The sequence below is a fragment of the Hypanus sabinus genome, chromosome 10, assembly GCF_030144855.1.
Source record: "Hypanus sabinus isolate sHypSab1 chromosome 10, sHypSab1.hap1, whole genome shotgun sequence".
NCBI lineage: Eukaryota > Metazoa > Chordata > Chondrichthyes > Myliobatiformes > Dasyatidae > Hypanus > Hypanus sabinus.
The window spans coordinates 23423527-23445556 of record NC_082715.1 but is presented as its reverse complement, the minus strand read 5'-3'; the positions used below and the strand labels follow the sequence as shown (position 1 = coordinate 23445556).

At 41.5% G+C, this 22030-nt stretch overlaps 1 protein-coding gene across 3 annotated transcripts in view; it reads right to left on the bottom strand.

The window, feature by feature from the left end:
* Nucleotides 1–7457: 7457 nt before the first annotated feature.
* Nucleotides 7458–22030, bottom strand: part of LOC132400496 (myosin-11-like) — a 55533-nt gene continuing 40960 nt past the window's right edge. For all 3 annotated transcript variants that reach the window (XM_059981495.1, XM_059981496.1, XM_059981497.1), the window contains one exon: nt 7458–12113. In XM_059981495.1, the coding sequence (XP_059837478.1) occupies nt 11916–12113 (198 nt within the window). In that variant the 3' untranslated portion in view covers nt 7458–11915. The remainder of the gene's footprint in view (nt 12114–22030) is intronic.

Below are 22030 nucleotides of genomic sequence, written 5' to 3'. Positions count from 1 at the left end.
TCAGGAATTAACCTTGTGAACCTACGCTGCACTCCCTCAATAGCAAGATTGTCCTTCCTCAAATTTGGAGACCAAAACTGAGCACAATACTCCCCGTGTGGTGTCACCAGGGCCCTGTACAGCTGCAGAAGGACCTCTTTGCTCCTATACTCAACTCCCCTTGTTATGAAGGCCAACATGCCATCAGCTTTCTTCACTGTCATATCATCCTCTGTGCAGCGGTAGGAGTCTCCTAATGTGTATTTAAGATTAGCCACATTAATCAAGAGATATCAAAGGCACATTCACTTAAAAAAGAAATTGCATTTAAAAGTCTCAGCAGAATAAAATGCACTTCATTTCACATAAGGATGTAAGATCACAGATTCATAACATAGAAGAAGGACATTGTGTCAAAAACAGGCATTTAAATTATGTCTACTTCCCTTTAACTTTCTGTTGAAGGTAGCTAGCTATTGAAGATTGTTCTATCGTCTTCCTAATTATTTATTTATTTATTTAGTGAAATGGCATGGAATAGGCCCTTCCGAGCCACACTGGCCCACAACTCTGATTTAACCCTAACCTATTCATGGGACAATTTACAATGATCAATTAACCTTTTCAGTATGACTTTGGACTGTAGAAGGAAACACAGGTGGCTGTGGAAGCCAGGTCATTGAAGCAGAGGTTGATAGGTTCTTGATAAACCAGGGTGTGAAAGGTTATGGGGAGAAGGTAGGAGAATGGGGTTGAGAGGGAAATGGATCAGCTGTGATGAAATAGCAGAGCAGACTCAATGGGCCAAATGGCCTAACTCTGCTTCAGTGTCTTACAGACATCCCACCTCTCCCAGAAGTTCTGGGAGCCTTCCGCATATTGACAGTGGCTCCCTGACGCCAGCAAATTATATACAATATCCCAGAAATTGATTTTTTTGAAAGCAAGCGAGAGAGAGTGAGAGACAGAGAGAGCAAGTGACAGATGTAGCGAGAGAGCATTCTGATTGGTCTCTCTTCATGCTAAGTAGACCTATTAGTTTTCTCTGTGGGCGGGCTTTACAGTCAACCTCTCTCTTTCATTGTCCATCAGTTCAGTTTAGTGTTCTGCAGCACCATGGCACAGCGTTCCAAAAAACAGAAAATATAAAACGTACTTCACCCCAGACTAAAGAGTACCCCTGCCTAATAGGGGTCAAAAAAAATGTCAGTGTTGCTCTCTGCACTGTTTGCAACAGTGACTTTTCTATTGCCCATGGTGGGTTAAATGACAGTTGAGATGAACTTAACAGGTGTCATTCATTCATTAGCATAGCTAACGTTATTTAAACTAGCTGGCTGGGCTGCTCAGGAGCTACTCTATTGATGTCCTATGTGATGTGGCCAAACTCCCTGTAGACTTGCAAAATGCTCAAATCTGCCAAGCAAGCCACATGACAGTACAAGGAAAGTTCTCAAAGAAATAGAAAAGCTACTTGCATTATCATTTAGCTATTAGCATTGAGGCTGCCAACAAAATACTCAACAAGGAATATACACAGTTCGTAGTTTCAATATGTGATCAAATACATTTTGTGTTCTTTCATAATCAAATGTCCTTTATACATACACCCTTGGAGGTCAACCAGGTGGGGGGGGGGGGTGGATGGTGGTGCTACCTCCCTGAAATGAGTTTTTGCAGGGTGGGATGTTTGGTCTTATGGAAACTGGAGCACTGGGGGAAAACCCACACATTCCAAGGCAGAATGTACCAACTCCTTACAAGCGAGGCTGGAATTTGACTCTGAACTCCAATACCCTGAGCTGTAACAGAGTCGTGCAACTGTCTGCACTACTATGCCCTGGTCCTTACAACAGATCGTAGTTGTTGGATTGGTGTATTGTTCCCAGTGATTAAGAGGAATATTTTCTTTCCTCGTTTTTTTGGATGCAGTCTTCAATCTCCGTGTTAGCAATAACCCCTAGATAGTGCATATGGTTTCAATATATTCAGATCTTTTGAGGAATATCTTTAAAATTGGCAGGGTACAGCAACCCTACCATCTTTATCTATTAGCCAAAGCTCTCAGTTTTTCCTATCATCTATCTCCCTCAAAAAGTCATTTTTTCAAAATTTAACTTAAAACTATTAGATTGAGGAAAGAAACTGTCTTTAATATTTTTCTCTCTTCATCTTTGTCACAGTCATTAGGAATTAGAACATGAGATTCATAAAGAATAACACCTGCTGAAATAATTCAGATCAGAGACAAATCCAATTAAACTTTAAAAACTGAATCTGTTTGGAGGACCTTTGCTGTGCTCTGCTTTTCTTCCACTGACTGAACACATTTGCAAACTTTTAGAAAGCAAAGCTACAAGAGGCTTAATAGCAGAACTTTGTCTTCTGTGCAAAAGCTATTTTTCACCTACCTTTGAATATAACTGCTTCCTGGTCAATAGATTCCACCATGGTAGATTTTGATCCTGCTAACTCATTAAAAATAACTTTGTGGTCCTAATTACATTACATGCACCTTATATAAATCAATGCCGTAATTCAAGTAACACTTCTAGTAATTAAAAAATGCCAAAACAGCTTATGGCTTGGCTTTTTCAACAACTTCCATCCACCTATTTTAACAGTGCCATGAAATGCAATAATATTATTTCAAACGTGTTAACACTTATCAATAAATTTGAACATGTACAAAGGCTCTATATCAGCTGAGTAGGTCATTGTTAACATAAAGCATGTGATGAAATTGTATCCATGGGAATAAAACAGGCAACTGATTAGCTATCAGACTTTACATTACTGCTGATCGAAAATGACCTCTGTTGTGAGAAGGGCGACGGCCTCTGATACAACATCTTAAATTTACTAGTGCAGATATTCTGAAACAGCAACAACTTACTTGTTACAGAACTTTTAAAGTGCTAAATCTTTCCAAGATGTTTTACAGGCTAATTGCCAAAGAAGACTTGCTGGAGCCACATAGCCATAATTAGGTCAAATTAGCTATAATCTATAGCAGTTGTAAAGCAGGAATGGGACTTAAATCAGTCATGATCGAATGGTGGAGCAGACTCGATTGACCGAATGGCCTAATTCTGCTTCTATATCTTATGGTCTTAGAGGGGCAGAATGGGGAAAAAATTATCTTGGGGTCTGGGCATAGAAGGAATGTCTGCCAATCATAGTAATTAAATTCAAGATGTTCAAGGGCTCAGGATGGAAGAAATATTGCAGATATTTCATCATAGAGCTGATATTCAGAGACAGGAGAGGGTGAGACCATAGAAGGATTTGACAAAAGGGTGGGAACTTTACAATCACAGGGTTTTTTAAAAATCAGTAGTTCGTCAAAAACAGGATGGTGAGTGAATGGGTTGAGGTATGTTTTTTTTACAGAGAGTAGGATGTGGAAGTCTGTTCAGATGTACATCAATTTGGCTGAAACTGACATCACAGAACTCATCCGTGGAGTGTTGGCACCAATCAAATGTAATACCTTCACCACAACATTTATGTAGCCATCTTCAAATAAGACCATAAGACATAGGAGCAGAATTAGGCCACTTAGACAATGGAGTCTACTCTACCATTCTGTCATGGCTGATTTATTATCCCTCTCAACACCATTCTCCTGTTTTTCCACTGTAACCTTTAACTCCCTGATTAATCAAGAACCTATCGACCCCCACTTTAAATATGCCCAATGACTTGACCTCTACAGTTGTCTGTGGCAATGCATTTCACAGATTCACCACACTCTGGCTAAAGAAATTCCTCCTCAGTTCTGATGTAAATGTATGTCCCTCTATTCCAGGGGTTTCCAACCTTTTTTATGCCATGGAGCCTTACCATTAACTGAGGGGTGCATAGACACCAGGTTGTGAACCCCTGTCTATTCTGAGACCATGCCCTCTGGTCCCAGATTCACCCACTATATGCTCTCCACATCCACTCTACTTAGGACTTTCAATAGAGCCTTCAATCACTGATCATTTAATAACCCTTTCAATCCCAGAATCATTTAAGTGAATCCCCTTTGAACCCTCTCCAATGTCAGCACATCCTTTCTTCAATAGGGGGCCCAAAGCTATTCACCCTACTCCAAGCGAGACCTCAACCATGCTTTATAAAGCCTCAGCATTACATCCTTACTTTTATATTCTAGTCCTCTTGAAATGGACAACAACATTGCATTTGCCTTCTTCACCACCAACTCAACCTGCAAGTTAACCATCAGATAATCCTGCATGAGGACTCATAAGTCCCTTTACACCTCAGATATTTGAATTTATTCCTTGTTTAGCAAATAAACTACACATTTATTCTTTCTAACAAAGTGCATGACAGTACACTTCCCGGCATTCTATTCCATCTGCTACTTTTTTTGCCCATTCTCCTAATCTGTCTAAGCCCTTCTACAGACTCCCTGCTTCCTCAACACTACCTGCCTCTCCACCCATCTTCCTATAATCCACAAACTACGCCTCAAGATCATCCATTTTATTCTGTATACCGCATGCATTCAAATGTAACACCTTTAGTCCCGTATTCATCAGCCTTTACGATTTTGCCCCAATGTTACACTTCAACTCATCGCACCGACTGGAGTTTTGCTCATCATCTTCCTGTCCCTTCCTCACAGTCTCACTACACTCTGCATTGACTTGTACATCAACTGCCCCATCCTTATCCCTACCATTCCAGTTCCATTCCCCCGCCAAATTAGTTTAAATACTCTCCAACAGCTCTAGCCAACCTGCCTGCAAGGATATTGGTCCCTACTAACTGAAGGTAAATAAATTGTAATTCCTTTAGTTCAACATGCTATCATAGAAACTGTTTGATTCTAAAATACCAGTTAGGAACAAAGATGGGAAAGTAGCTAGAAACAAAAAAGTGGGTGCATAATTAACAGTATAAGTCTAAATGTGAGGACGATGATGAGTAAGGCCTCTGAGTTGAGGGGACATATAAGAACATGGAAGTTTGATCATTCAATTATTACTGAAACTTATCTCAAATAGCCACAGCAATGCTAGATCATAATTCCCAATTACAGACAGCAGAGTGGAATCAGAGGAGGAGTGAGGAAGCAACATTGGCTGAAGAGAGAAATACAACTTTTCAATGAAATGGTTGGAAGATCATCAAATGAGGCGACTTTGGTTAATTTAAGAACAAAGCCGGGAATGTACAGAGGACCTCCAAACCACTGGAGGGCGGGAGAAGAGTAACTAACACATAGACCTGATGAAGGGCCTCGGCCCGAAACATCGACTGTTCATTCCTTTCCATGGATGATGCCTGACCTGCTAAGTTCCACCAGCATTTTGCAGGTGTTACTCTGGATTTCAAGCATCTGCTGAGTCTCTTATGTTTAAGAAGAGCAAATTTCTAGGCACATTTCTGACAAGCGCAAAAAACAACAGGACAGTTGCACCAGGGGATTTCTGTAAATTTTTATTTCCATTATCAACCCGGCAAAAGACCAGAGGTGGTGACGCTGCTGGTAGGGAAGAAACTGAGGATTATCGGTACGTAAAAATCTGGATTTAGATTTACGGAATAAAGCTGGGTGGCTTGGAAGAAAGTTGACTTGAAATTAGTCACTTTACTTGTCTGCTTTAAACCAACATTCTTTATAACTCTAATGGTCAGTCAGCTGACTTGCAAAACCCTCCCCCACAAAAGAGCAAGTTGAACATTTTTAGGACAGTTGTCACTTTGAGCCATGTACCGATGCATTACCTGAGTTCCCAATGACATACAGTATGTCAGCAGAACTTACTGCTTCTCTATCATTGCTGTGCTGATAGCTGGGAAGTGAATCAGACTTCAAGGAGTATTCTCCATTGCATCCACGGAACAGAGTAAAATTGGGAGTAAAGTTGGGAACCTGGTACTTTTCTCCACATCTGCCTTTCTTCCTTTACAATGGACTGACCTAAGCCTTTCCTGTGGTGTGAGGCCCCCAGCTGCAGGTTGTTCAAAGGTCAATGACTGACCTAAGCAGATTACAAGTAATTTCAAAGCAAATCTGTGGCCACTGCAGGGAGCTCCAGGGAATTATCAAATGTGAAGCTGCAGAATGTGTACCGGGTGGAAGATTTAATTGATGTCATCCCTTCCCAATTGAGTGCTCCTATTTTTTCTTGAGAGTAAATGACTAAAGGTGTAGGTTTCTGCCAGCAGATCCAACTCCTATCAGCAGTGAACCACGAAGACAATAAGACATAGGAGCAGAATTAGGCGATTTCGCCCATCAAGTTTGCTCTGCCATTCCATCACAGCTGATTTATTATCTCCCTCAACCCCATTCTTCTGCCTTTTCTCTGTATCCTTTGACTCCCTGATTAATCAAGAACATATTAATCTTTGCTTTAAATATAGTCCATAACTTGGCCTGCACAGCTGTCTATGGAGTGACATTTGCAATTTTCCAGTCCTTGGGAATCATTCCACAATTTCTTGAGCAATGTCTTACAGCTCGAATTTTCTTTTATGTAATGTTAACATAAAGTGGCATGCAGTTTTTAGGCTGTGTAAAAATTTCCTACTCAGAACAATGGTTAGTTCTTGCAGCTGTAAAGAAAAAAATTAGAGAGAACACTACCAATTAGTTTAAATTGAGAGGAAACATAAGAGACTCTGGATGCTGGGATCTGGAGCAAAAAAAAACATTTGGAGTTCAGAGGATCAAGCACTAGTAATGGGGAATTGTTGAAGGAATTGTTGCTGTTTTGGGTCAAGACCGTGCCTCGACCCATTGAGATTCTCTCACAGATCTATACTCCAATTTGAATTTAGGCAAATTATGCTGGTGTTTGACCTCGTTCTGCTTAGCCCTATTTAATTATGCACCCTAGTTGCAAATACTAGGCAATGCAACACAAGGTGACCAATTATTCCTGTGGTACACAAGCCCCATAGAACTGCAGCAATATTCCTTTTGATAGAGTTCTACGAGGGAACGTAGTCTGGTTAGATGTTTGATCTTATTTCTGCCTGGAAAGTCAGGCATTATTCTGTGTATATCATATGCATGATGCACTGAGGGAGCTCAGGCACTTGACAAGAACATCCCTAGAAATAGATGTTTGGGCAGGTTGTTCTTCTATTCCTGTTCCTCGGAGTTTGGCACCTACCCACTGGCTTAATGGAGACAAATTAGATTGAGAACAGCTTTGCATGATTTGGACAAACAAGTCAGCATAAGATCTAATTGATGCTACATTTGTTTGTGGTATGAACATCTCGGTGAAACCTCAGTGCCATTTTGTTTTCAATGTACAAGATTAAATACGTTCAATGTATAATGCAGTATATTGTCAACTACTGCCACGAGATATTCTGTTGCACAACGTACCATTACAGAGGTAGTGTGGAACAATTGGAGATAATATGTACCATCTTCTTTATTAAATTAGTTTTATTTCCACAAATGTACATGCATACATACATAATTGGTTCAAGGTATTTTGCTCCATTACGTCTATATAAAGCTATAAATTCCAATGTGGGCCAAGGTCTGGCAGATGGAATACAATGCTGGTAAATGTGAGATCATCCACTTTGGAAGGAATAACAGAAGAACAGATTATTATTTAAATGGTGAATGATTGCAGCATGCTGTTGTGCAGAGGGACTTGGGAGTTCTTGTTCATGAATTGCAAAAAGCTGGCTTGCAGGTACAACAGGTTATTAAGAAGGCAAACGGAATGTTGGCCTTCATTGCTAGAGGGATCGAATTCAGGAGCAGGGAAGTCATGCTGCAACTATACAGGGTACTGGTGAGGCCGCAACTGGAGTATTGTGCGCAGTTCTGGTCTCCATACTTGAGGAAGGATATATTGGCTTTGGAGGCAGTGCAAAGGAGGTTCACCAGGTTGATTCCAGAGATGAAGGGGTTAACCTATGAGGAGAGATTGAGTCACCTGGGACTATAATCTCTGGAATTCAGAAGAATGTGAGAGGATCTTACAGAAACATACAAAATTTTGAAAGGGGTAGATAAGATAGAAGTAGGAACGTTGTTTCCATTGGTAGGTGAGACTAGAACTAGGGGACATTGCCTCAAGATTCGGAGAGAAGATTTAGGATGGAGATGAGGAGAAACCGTTTTTCTCAGAGAGTGGTGAATCTGTGGAATTCTGCCCAGGGAAGCAGTTGAGGCTTCCTCACTAAATATATTTAAGAAACGGTTAGATAGATTTTTACATAGTAGGGGAATTAAGGGTTATGGGGGAAAGGCAGGGGGTGGAGCTGAGTTTACAGACAGATCAGCCATGACCTTATTGAATGGCAGGGCAGGCTCAATAGGCCTCATGGCCAACTCCTGCTCCTATTTCTTATGTTCAATATGCTTTGCAGATTAGCTAAGCAATTATTCAAATTATTTGTGGAGAGTTCATGAAGTAAGTGATCTCAGCTGTATAACAAAATAGATGATAGTGAATTATCAGACTGATTTATACATACTGTAGAAAAACGTGAAATGTAAAATGGTGACTGATTCATGACTCTTCAGTCTACCAAAATAATGACATTGTCTTAAATGATTAGTCTCAAAGAGTACCTTGTGTCCTGTCTTATAAGTAACACCTGATCTATACTGCTACAATGGCTACATATAGGCAGATGTACTCACCTTTGGTCACTCCTGCTGAGTGTCTGAGTATTGGCTCCTGGTTGCACTCACCTCCTGAATAACTGATCCACTGATCTACTGGACTGAATTTGAAGACCTTATGTTTACTACCAGTGACCAAAGATGAGCCTACACACAAATTAAATCAAGCTTAACTATCATTCAATCATACATGCGTACAACTGAACTCTGGGACCAAAGTGCAAAACATACACAGCACAATCAAAACAGTGAGGGACAAAAAAAAACATAGTCACATAAGAAAAGGCATATATAGTCCAACACCCTGAATGGCGTGTCCCACAAATTGATGGTACAGTTCCTGTCAATCCACAGGTCAAACACTGGAGGGCAGCACCAGCAGGAGATCAGTCCTAACTGAGAAGGGATGCCAGACTACATCATCTCCGGCGTCTCCTCACCTGGGCTGCAGCAGCTGGCAAGCCCCCGGTTTTAGGCCTAGTCCTTGCTACAACTGAGTCCACGCTACTGCCTCACTGTCTGTTGAGTCACCAAGGGAAACAGGCCTGCTGTATCTTACATAATCAGTGTCCAACAGGGTCTTGCGATTCCAAGAGAAACGCCTTAGACAGTCACTCACGGTTACAGCGCAAGCTGCTTTCGTGCACCAACTCCAATGCCTTCTAGTAGCTGGCAGCAGCATGGTCTGGACCCAGGTCAGCTCCTCTGAACCCAATTTGGTTCCTCTGACTCACCGGCTGGCTCCTTCTCTGGCCTGCAGACCAGCTCCCCCTACTCTGGCCCGCCAGCTGACCTCTGCTTCTCTGTCCCGTTGGCCGGCTTCTCTTTCTCCAACTTGCCAGCGGGCTCCTACGACACCCCGGCCGGCTACTCCAAAACAACGAGCAGCTCCCTAATGTGGTAGACATATGCACCCATAGTTCTTGGAGTCCAGTACAGTCTGACAATAATAAGAAGCACATTTAACAATGAAAAGAACACCTTTGGGACTGCTGCATCCAAACGTGCTGCCATCTTACCAGAAGTATATACATGTCCTGATGCAATTATCATTTGAAAAGGTGTGAACTCTGATCACTTTGCTGCAAACCTAACAATACTTTTACTGGTAATCTAGAACTTTTAGTCAGGAGTGAGCCCTACAACTGTGATTGGCTTACAATTTCCCTAGGGGAGCTGGCTCAACGAAGGGGCAAAGTCCGAGTCTCATCTGCACAGTCCCATGAAATAGCCCCGACACAAAATGCTGAAAGCAAGTTTGACATAAGCTAAGCCTCATCCCCAAGTTAGCGGATTGCCATAGCATTCAACAAATATTAGAACACAACCAAACCATTAAACATATTGAAATATCATATTTTGTTACACAATTAAATATGTAAATTTACTTCAAATTCAATAATTTATATGAACAAAAATAATTCAAAACATTAAATTACCTTGGTTTCTTATAGCCAATCATCTCAATTCGAGTATGCAAAGCCATTGCTGCACTAATCTAACCTGGCATAGATTGTTCATCTGAATTCCCCATCCTGAGTAATGGGGGACGGTCATAACTTTGTTTCCTCACTTTGCACTGCAAAGCTGAAGCACAGCCTGAAACACTCTGGTAAACAGTAGAAAGGAACTTAGTTAATTGTACAAGTATTTCCCTGCTAAATCCTGGATTTGAGATGAAGGGTCCTTGATGGGGAGGAGATAGACGGGATTGTCTTTTTCCAAAATACTACCATGTTCCTTAGCATTTTGCATGTTCCTTTCCCAAAACTCTACCATTTGATCTTTCAGATCTTCACAAGTGTGCAGAGGAGAACTTGTTATATGTCGTTTTCGACATAATGAGTAGAATTTTGTTTTCACTGCCTGGAGCTGTGCATCACCCAGTCTGTACAATATGAACATGATTTTTGTGAAGATGAAATGTTAGCCAATGTGCCATTTTTCAATTAACAATAAATAGAATTTGGAATTTTTGGAAAAAATCAGGATCAGAATCAGGTTTAATATCTTTGGCATATGTCATCAAATTTGTTGTTTTGTGGCAGCGATACATTGCAATGCATAATAATAAAAAACTGCAAATTAAAAAGGCAATTATTTATTTATCTTTAGTAATAAGTTTAATTAGAATATGCATTTTTCAACATATCAAGTATTTGGCAGAATATAGGAAAAAGTTTGAATTTCTAAAACAAGATTTTGGTCAAAGATCACCTTGTGATGTGAAAATGGTTACAACTTACCACAACGTGTGGTCACAGAAAAGTAACAAAAATAAAGAAGAATGTGTTGGGGAGTTTTACTGAAATGTCGACCGTACTCTTATCCATAGATGCTGCCTGACCTGCTGAGTTCCTCTAGCGTTTTGGGTGAGTCGGTTGGATTTTCAGCATCTGCAGATTTTCTTTTGTTTGTGCAGATTCCACAGTATATTTAAAGGAGTAAACAGTCAATGTTTTGGGCTGAGACCCTTCATCAGGACTGGGGAGGAAGAAGTACAAGGTGGCAGGTGAGAGGTGAAACCGAGAGAATGGGAGGGGTGAAGTAAATTAAGGGACATTTTCATTAAGGGATGGATCAAGGACTGGAGTAAAAGTCTTAAAACTTTAGAAAAGAGATACTACAAAAAGTGTAGTAATTAACTAAAATCCACTGCCTCTAGGGATAGCAGAAATAGAATCAATTAATGCTAATTTGCAGGGCTCTGGGAAAAATGTGGGATAATTTGACTGATGGTATAGACTTGATGGGCTGCAGCCATAGGATGATTTGCTTCTATGAAGTGATCCTCGTGTATGATATGCATGCAGAGAGTAGAGGAAAAATTAGCCAGCAGCGTTCAGAATTAAAGCTAGTTCTGTAAAATGTGTTGGACTGGATGGGCAATAGGAAAGGAAGGAGAGCAAATAGATAACAACTAACTCGTGGACGGAAAAAAAATGAGAATTTAGCACTGAAAAGTTGAGGGTGATTTGATTTGAGTTGAGAGATGGATTGTCTTGGGGCAAAGATTTTCTATAATTTCTAAAATGGTTTTTCTAGAGTTACACTCTGCCCTGATATAATGCTGGACATTGGAACTAGCTGGGTGCCAAAAAAACTTGAGTTTGTTCATGGAAACAAACACAGCAATGTTCTTTGTTCATAGCATTTGTTGCAAAGTAGAATTTTATAGTGTTATGTGAAACAAAACACAAGTTTTTTACAAATTGCACATCAAATCTAAAGAAAAATACACATTTTCTAGCTTAATTATTTCATCCACTGTATATAAAGCTATAAATTATACTACACAATGACTAAAACATTATTGAGCATATTTTCTATCATTCCTGCTTATTGACCCAGTTAATTTTGCCAAACCAGACACTCTGGAGAGTTCCTGCCATTTTTCAGACTGAACGGACTGTTCCAGTGCATTCTGGGATTTCAGAGTGGAAATGTCTTCATCAATTAAATGTATCTCAGAGTAGACGCGAGAGAGCTCTTCTTCCTTACTTGAAAACTGTGATAAAGAGTTGATATTTGTGCTTCGTAAATATCGATTCATGTTAGGTTTGCTTTTCAATAAATAACAATGTGACTGGTCAGGAATGAACCCTCCAGTTCAAAATTTCAGTAAATCAATTTAACCCACCTATCCACCATGTTTTCACTCTCTTTATTAAATTACCCTCCCCAAATTGATTCCATCTGCCCATCATCTAATAGTCCACACGAGTTTCTTCTGTTTACAGTTACTGTTCTATAGATTTGCTAAGTATGCCCACAGAGGAAGAATCTCAGGGTTGTATAGAACATAGAACAATACAGCACAGTGCAGGCCCTTCGGCCCACAATGTTGTGCCGACCCTTAAACCCTGCCTCCCATTTAACGCCCCACCTTAAATTCCTCCATATAACTGTCTAGTAGTCTCTTAAACTTCACTCATGTATCTGCCTCCACCACTGACTCAGGTAGTGCATTCCACGCACCAACCACTCTCTGAGTAAAAAACCTTCCTCTAATATCCCCCTTAACTTCCCACCCCTATCCTTAAAGCCATGTCCTCTTGTATTGAGCAGTGGTGCCCTGGGGAGAGGCGCTGGCTGTCCACTCTATCTATTCCTCTTAATATCTTGTACACCTCTATCATGTCTCCTCTCATCCTCCTTCTCTCCAAAGAGTAAAGCCGTAGCTCCCTTAATCTCTGATCATAATCCATACTCTCTAAACCAGGCAGCATCCTGGTAAATCTCCTCTGTACCATTTTCAATGCTTCCACATCCTTCCTATAGTGAGGCGACCAGTACTGGACATCCTTAATATAGTATTATAAACATTTAAGAGATTTTTTGATACGGAGAACATTTTCAACTTTTACTTCTATTTTAACTGTCAATATTTTTTTAGGAATAACCCTTGATCTCCGAGTTTGCCATTTATTTGTGGGGTATGTGTTGACTTTGTGTATGTGGTGACTTTTTACTTTCTCCCTTTCCTACCTCCTAACCCTCCCTTGGCTGGTTTCATCTGTCTATCATCCCTCCCTTCCTATTTATTTCCACCAGCAAGGTTGTGTCTCACTCCACCCTCTTATGCTAACTACCTTCTGTCTACTCTCTCATTCCTGATGCAAGGGCTTGGTCTGAAATGTTGACCATTCCTTTGCCCCCAAAGAAGCTGTTTGAGCCCATTGAGTTCTTCCTGCAGCTTGTGGTTTTTATCTTAGCTCCGGATTCAAGCATCTGCAGTTTCTTGTGTCTCCATTAAATTAAGTTTGGTTCAAAATGCAATAGATTAGCAGTAAGGTTTCCAGTCTTAACAGGTGGGGGGGGGGGGGGGGGGGGCAGATGCTGTTTTGCTGAAGTGGGTGGCAGGGGGGTGGTTGATGTGTTGATACTTGCAGCTGCCTGCCTAGGGTAGAGGTTTTTTGGGTTTTTTATCATTTTTCTATCACTCATTCTTTGGCGGTTCTGCTTTTCATGGAAGTCTGCAAAGACTAAGTACTTCAGATTGTATACTGTGTACATTCTAATAATAAACGGAACCATTTGAACCATTTAACAATTAACATTTTCAACAAGCTGATTTATCTTACAGATCAGGCATCTGGCAGAGAATACGGCAACTGCTAAAGTTTCACCCTCAAATTACACTGTGACTTGAATTCAAGATTTTTGACCAAAAGGCAAGAATGATGTCATCTTGCCAAACTGGTATGAACCGCTGTACAGTATATGGTAACTGCTTTTAGTGATAGATGTTCTTAAAGCTCCAGATGCAGTTAAAAATACTAATGTGTCAGGATAATTTTAAATAAGATTGCAATATCAGTACATAGCAGTATATCAGTACATCAGCAGGTAGAAATAGATAAACTGCTGTTTGGTTTATTGTTGCCCTCTAGTGTTTCTTGTGCTGTCAACACTGAGCCAATTGAATTATCCATATTATAATGTTTTGCTGGAACTGACTAATTCCTGACCAAATCTAATAGTTGAACTGATGAAAACTAATTTCACACATCAAACAGGTTGCATTTTCAGATTCAGACCATAAGGCATAAGAGCAGAATTAGGCCATTCAGTCCATCGAGTCTGCTCCACTGGTCCTGGATACCACTCTACCCCACACACCTGCCTTCTTGCCATATCCTCTGATGCCCTGACTGATCAGGAAATAATCAACTTTTGCCTTAAATATGCCCACAGACTTGGCCTTCAACGCAGTCTGTGGCAGAACATTTCACAGATTCACTACTCTCTAGTTAAAAAAATTCTTCCTTTCCTCTGTTCTAAAAGGTTACCCTCAATTTTGAGGCTGTGCCCTCTAGTTCTGGATACCTCCACCATAGGAAACATCCTCTTCGCCTCCACCCTATCTAATCCTTTCAACATTCAGAAGGTTTCAATGAGATCCCCACACATTCTTCTAAATTCCAGTGAGTACAGGCCCAAAGCTGCCAAATGCACCTTATTGTTAATCCCTTCATTCCCGGAATCATCCTTGTGAACCTCCTCTGGAATAATTAAAATATTATTCTTTAAAACATCCTATTGTCCTCCATTAAAATGATCAAAACCTTAAGACCCCTTAAGACATAGGGGCACAATAAGGCCATTTCGCCCATCAAGTCAGCTCTGCCATTTCATCATGGCTGATCCACTTCCCTCTCAAACCCATTAAACTGTCTTCTCCCAATAACCTTGCACGCTCTGACTAATCAAGAACTAATCAACCTCCGCCTTAAATATACCCAATAACTTGGCCTCCACAGCCACCTAAGGCACCAAATTCCACAGATTCACCACCTCTGACTAAAGAAGTTCCTCCTCAGCTCTGTTCAAATAGACATCCCTCTATTTTGAGTCTGTGTCCTCGGGTCCCAGACTCCCCAACCAAAGGAAACACCCTCTTCATGTCCACTCTATCTAGGTCTTACAACATTCGATAGGTTTCAATGAGATCCCTCCCCCCGCAACCATTATTCTAAATTTCAGCGAGTACAGGCCTGATAACCTTGCCATCGCTGCTCATATGATAAATCTTTAGCAGATTGTTGCTGCAAACCGCAAAGTGCTCCTGCACAAACAATATGAACAAGAAAATCAATTGTAGCAGATTGATTATATTGAGAGAGGCATGCAAGGGTTGGCAATCTGATCGTGCCCATTTCACACCAAGGCCAAAAGTTCAAATTACTCCTAGAGGCATTGAAAAGTGCACTGAGTGCATAACATTAATATCTCTTCCAACCAATTAAAGAATTCGATGACATAGGACTTCCCAGAATTTGATCTCCATTAATGAATATGGAGCAGGGCATTGAATTTTTAATCTCAGGCTTAAAATTCACTGATATTTGGCAGATGTACTATATTCTGCCCTGGCATTGAAGCTGTCTCAAATTCCAGGATGGGGACAAGTCAGCACCAGGAACAAGTGGATATGTAGAAATAGAATAGTACAGCAGAGAAACAGGTCACTTGGCCCACAATATTTTGCTGAAGTAATTGAGCTAATGACATTTTCATCCCTTCTACCTTCACATGGTCCACATCTCTCCATTCAGGCCATTGCACTGTACTGCTGCCACTAAACACCAATTTTCATGACACATGTCAGTCACTGATCTGATTCTTTGCAATATTCATGTACCTATCTAAAAGCCTCTACGATATCCACCACACCCTAGGCAATGCACTCTCCAGTGTCTGCAAAAACATACCTCACACACCTCCTTTGAACTTTCCCCTCTTAGCTTAACTGCACGCCCACTACTATTAGACATTTTGACCCTGTCTACCCTATCTATGATTCTTGTAATTTTATAAATATCTGTCAGGTCTCCCCTCAGCCTCCACAAAAAAAAAAAACCCTAGTTTGAACAACATCTCCTTACAGCAGATGACTCTGATCAATGCAGTCTCTTGCCAAGCTTCTTCTGCACTCTCTCCACGTCCTCCATTCCTTCCTATAATGGGATGACCAGTACTGAATACAATACTCCAGATCCCGTCTAAATTGGGTTCTATTCATTCATTCATTCATTCATTCATTAGCACAGTAACTGGCCCTTCCGGCCCAATTCCCCCATGTGACTAACTAACCTACCCTATGTCTTTGGAATGTGGGAGGACACTGAAGCATCTGGATGAAACCCACAAGATCACGGGGAGACTGTAGAAACTCCTTGCAGACAATAGTGAGAATTGAGCACAGGTTGCTAGTGCTGTAATAATGTCATGCTAACTGATATTTATAAAGCAGCAGTGATAGGCAACTCTATAGTTAGGGGGTCAGTCAGGCGATTCTGTGGACGCAGGAAAAATGCACGGACGGTGGTTTGACTCCCAGCAGGTCCAGGATGTTTCTGATTGAGTCTATGATATCCTGAAGCGGGAAGGAGAACAGCCATAGGTCGTGGAACATATTGGTACCAATGACATAGGTAGGAAAAGGGAGGAGGTCCTGAAAGTAGACTACAGGGAGTTAGGAAGGAAATTGAGAAGCAGGACCACAAAGGTAGTAACCTCGGGATTACTGCCTGTGGCACATGACACATTGTGTACAGTTCTGGTCACCGAATTATAGGAAATATGTCAACAAAATAGAGAGAGTACAGAGAAGATTTACCAGAATGTTACCTGGGTTTCAGCACCTAAGTTACAGAGAAAGGTTGAACAAGTTAGGTCTTTATTCTTTGGAGTGTAGAAGGTTGAGGGGGGACTTGATAGAGGTATTTAAAATTATGAGCGGGATAGATAGAGTTGATGTGGATAGGCTTTTTCCATTGAGAGTAGGGGAGATTCAAACTTAACAAGAGGACATGATAAAAAAACACAAAATGCTGGCAGAACTCAGCAAGCCAGACAGCATCTATGGGAGGAGGTAGTGACAACGTTTCGGGCCGAAACCCTTCAACAGGAGTGAAGTAACATGGGATGGTCGAGAGGGGATAAGAAGTGGGGGGAGGGATAAAGTGATAGGCTGGAGGGAAATGGGCTAGGGGGAAGGTGGAGAATTATGGGAAATAAAAGAGAAAGAAAGGTAGGGCTGGGGGGAGATTATAGTGAGGGGGGAAAAGAGAGAGAAAGAGAACCAGACTAAAATAATAGATAGGGTTGGGGGTAAGGGGTATCAACGGAGGTCAGTGAGTTGGATGTTCATGCTGGCAGGAAGGAGACTACCTAGGCGGGAGATAAGGTATTGCTCCATCGACCTGCGTGTGGCCTCATCTTGATGGTAGAGGAGGCCATGGACGGACATGTCGGAGTGGGAGTGGTCTGTGGAATTGAAGTGTGTGGCCACAGGGAGATCCTGCCACTGCTGGAGGACCGAGCACTGGACATGAGTTGAGAGCTAAGGGGCACAAGTTTAGAGGTAACACGAGGGGGAATTTCTTCACTCAGAGAGTGGTAGCTGTGTGGAACGAGCTTCTAGTAGAAGTGGTAGAGGCAGGTTCGATTTTGTCATTTAAAAAAAAATTGGATAGGTATATGGACAGAAAAGGAATGGAGGGTTATGGGCTGAGTGCAGGTAGGTGGGACTAGGTGAGAACAGGCGTTTGGCATGGACTAGGAGGGCCAAGATGGCCTGTTTCCATGCTGTAATTGTTATATAGCTATATGACAGTGAGTATAGGAATATAGTAAGTTAGAGGATAAATGCGTGGCTGAGGGATTGAAGCAGGGGGCAGGGATTCAGATTTCTGGATCATTCGGACCTCTTTTGGGGCAGGAGTTACCCATACAAAAAGGATGGGTTGCACTTGAATCCCAGGGGGACCAATATCCTGGTGGGGAGGTTTGCTACTGGGGTGAGTTTAAACTAGAATGACTAGAACAAACTGAAGAGACAGAGGAAGAGGCGATTGGCTCACAAATGGAGAAAGATTGGAGACAGTGCGAGAGGGATAAGCAGGTGATAGAGATGGGATGTGCTCAGACCTATGGTTTGAGATGTATCTATTTTAATGCAAGGACTATTATGAACAAAGCAGATAAGTTTAGAGCATGGACTAGTACTTGGGGCCATGATGTTGTGGCCATTACAGAGACTTGGATGGCTCAGGATAAGTAATTGTTACTTCTAGTGCCAGGCTTTAGATGTTTCAAAAAGGACAGGGAGGGAGGCAAAAGAGGTGGGGGCGTGGCACTGCTGATCAGAGATAGTGTCACGGCTGCAGAAAAGGAGGAAGACATGGAGGGATTGTCTATGGAGTTTCTGTGGGTGGAAGTTAGGAACAGGAAGGGGTCAATAACTCTACTGGGTGTTTTTTATAGACCACCCAATATTAAAGGGACATCGAGGAGCAGATAGGGAGACAGACCCCAAATATCGATTGGCATGTCCCTAGAATGAGGGGTTTAAATGGGGTGCAATTTGTTAGGTGTGTTCGGGAAGGTATCTTGACACAGTATGAAGATAGGCCTACAAGAGGAGAGGCTGTATTTGATCTTGTATTGGGAAATGAACCTGTTCAGGTGTCAGATCTCTCTGTGGGAGAGCATTTTGGAGATAGTGATTCTAACTCCTTTACCATAGCATTGGAGAGGGATAGGAACAGACAAGTTAGGAAAGTGTTTAATTGGAGTAAGGGGAAATATGAGGCTATCAGGCAGGAGCTTGGAAGCATAAATTGGGAACAGATGTTCTCAGGGAAATGTACAGAAGAAATGTGGGAAATCTTCAGGGGTTATTTGCATGGGGATCTGCGAAGATATGTTCCAATGAGACAGGGAAAGGATGGTAGGGTATAGGAACCATGTTGTACAAAGGCTGTTGTAAATCTAGTCAAGAAGAAAAGAACAGCTTATGAAAGGTTCAAAAAACTAGCTAATGATAGAGATCTAGAAGATTATAAGGCTAACAGGAAGGAGCTCAAGAAAGAAATTAGGAGCGCCAGAAGGGGCCATGAGAAGGCCTTAGTGGACAGGATTAAGGAAAACCCCAAGGCATCCTACTACAAGTATCAGAAATGCAAGAGGATAAGATGTGTGAGAAAAGGACCAATCGTGTAACAGTGGAAAAGTGTGTATGGAACTGGAGGAGATAGCAGAGGTACGTAATGAATACTTTGTTCCAGTATTCACTATGGAAAAGGATCTTGGCGATTGTAGGGATGACTTACAGCAGACTGAAAAGCTTGAGCATGTAGATATTAAGAAAGAGGATGTGTTGGAGCTTTTGGAAAGCAGCAAGCTGGATAAGTCATTGGGACCGAGTGAGATGTACCCCAGGGCTACTGTTGGAGGCAAGGGAGGAGATTGCTGAGCCTCCAGCGATGATCTTTGCATCATCAATGGGGACGCAGAGGTTCTGGAGGACTGGAGGGTTGTAGATGTTATTCCATTATTGAAGAAAGAGAGTAGAGATAGCCCAGGAAATTATAGACTTGTGAGTCTTACTTCAGTGGTTGGTAAGTTGATGGAGAAGATCCTGAGGGGCAGGACTTATGAACATTTGGAGAGGCATAATATGATTAGGAATAGTCAGAATGGCTTTGTCAAGGGCAGGTTGTGCCTTACGAGCCTGATTGAATTTTTTGAGGATGTGATTAAACACATTGATGAAGGTAGAGCAGTAGATGTAGTGTATATGGATTTCTGCAAGGCATTTGATAAGGTACCCCAAGCAAAGCTTATTGAGAAAGTAAGGAGACATGGGATCCAAGGGAACATTGCTTTGTGGATCCAGAACTGACTTGCCCGTAGAAGGCAAAGAGTGGTTGTAGATGGGTCATATTCTGCATGGAGGTCGGTGACCAGTGGTGTGCCTCAGGGATCTGTTCTGGGACCCCTTCTTTTCGTGAATTTTATACATGATCTGGATGGGTTTGTAAATTTGCTGATGACACAAAGGTTGGGGGTGTTGTGGGTAGTGTGGAAGGCTGTCGGAGGTTACAACGGGACATCGATAGAATGCAAAACTGGGCTGAGGAGTGGCATATGGAGTTCGACCCAGATAAGTGTGAGGTGGTTCATTTTGGTAGGTCAAGTATGATGGCAGAATATAGTATTAATGGTAAGACTCTTGGCAGTGTGGAGGATCAGAGGGATCTTGGGGTCCGAATCCATAGGATACTTAAAGCTGCTGTGCAGGTTGACTGTGTGGTTAAGAAAGCATATGGTGCATTGGCCTTCATCAATCGTGGGATTGAGTTTAGGAGCCGAGAGGTTATGTTGCAGCTATATAGGACCCTGGTCAGACCGCACTTGAAATTCTGTGCTCAGTTCTGGTCGCCTCACTGCAGGAAGGATGTGGAAACCATTGAAAGAGTGCAGAGGAGAGTTACAAGGATGTTGCCTAGATTGGGAAGCATGCCTTATGAAAATAGGCTGAGTGAACTTGGCTTTATTTCCTTGGAGCAATGGAGGATGAGGGGTGACCTGACAGAGGTTTATAAGATGATGAGAGACATTGATCATATAGATAGACAGAGGCTTTTTCCCAGGACTGAAATGGCTAGAACAAGAGGGTACAGTTTTAAGGTGCTTGGAAGTAGGTACAGAGGAGAAGTTAGGGGTAATTTTTTTACGCAGAGAGTGGTGAGTGTGTGGAATGGGCTGCCGACGACGGTGGTGGAGGCGGATACGATACGGTCTTTTAACAGACTCCTGGACAGGTACATGGAGCTCAGAAAAATAGAGGATTATTGGTAACCCTTGGTAATTTCTATGGTAAGGGCATGTTCGGCACAGCCTTGTGGGCTGAAGGGCCTGTATTTTGCTGTAGGTTTTCTACGTTTCTACAACCTCCTGTCAATGTTTTAGGCATTTCTGGAGAGGAAGGCAGTAAGACAATGCTGAGGCGCACTTAATTTCATTGGGCAAAGTTGCTGGATTTCAGTTTGGACAGGAGGAATGTCAAAGGGATCTGAAATCAGTTTCAAAAGTTGTGACCATTTAGGAATTTGAACCAAATTTCTAAGCAGTCCTGCATCTGTGATTAACAAAGTATTCCTGGTAAGCAAAATGGACCTTTTCTGCCTTTGACTCGTTAGACTGGATCAACATCTGATCAGTGCTCAGACAGTGAAAATGCAGAAGACTTCCTGAGAGCTGAATTACATATGCATCTTTGTTTTTCCAGTCAAGATAGTGTAAACTATTTAAGAAAAGCAATGAAAATCTTCCTTGCTGGATCATGTAGCACCATGTTTCGGTACACTATATGTTTTGCTTTCAAATAAGGATGAACTGTAATGGAAAATAAGGAACCCGAACTGTCTAATTTTGTGGATAATTTTCCCTTGTAGTCCTTTATGCATCTGACTTACACAGAGGATGCTAAACATATAGAGCAACAGCAGAAAAGAATGTGCAACACTCATCTTGTTATAACTGTGAGGGCCTTGGTATAACACTTTATCCAAGGTATAGCACACCAACAGTGCAGCACCATCTCATTTTCATTGCACAATAACACTCCTCAGCCTTTTTTCTCCAGTCCTGCCGAAGGGTTTCGACCTGAAATATCGTCTGCACTTTTTTCCTCATAGATGCTGGCTGGCCCGCTGAGTTCCTCCAGCATTTTGTATGTGGGTTGCTTGGATTTCCAGCATCTGCAGATTTTCTCTTGTTTGTGATTTTACTGCACTGAAACGTTAGCCTGGATTGCTGCGTTTTGTTGTATTGTAAAGAACTTCAATCCAATTAGCTCTGCGATCAGAAGGTGTGAAATAAAAAGCTTGTTTTTCCCCATATTGTCCTTCCTTTCCATTGAACGCTCCAAGGAATATTTAAAAATTTACATTAGAAATACATATGATAACTCAATGTTATTTTAAATTTGTTATCTATAAATTTGAATTTGTTTTATATATATCTCTTCTATAAAAAGAATGAATTAGTATTTTGAATTATCATAAACCCAGTAAGCTTTTCTTCCAATCCACCTGTGTAGAGTTAAAAAGTTCAATGAAAGTATCTATTCTG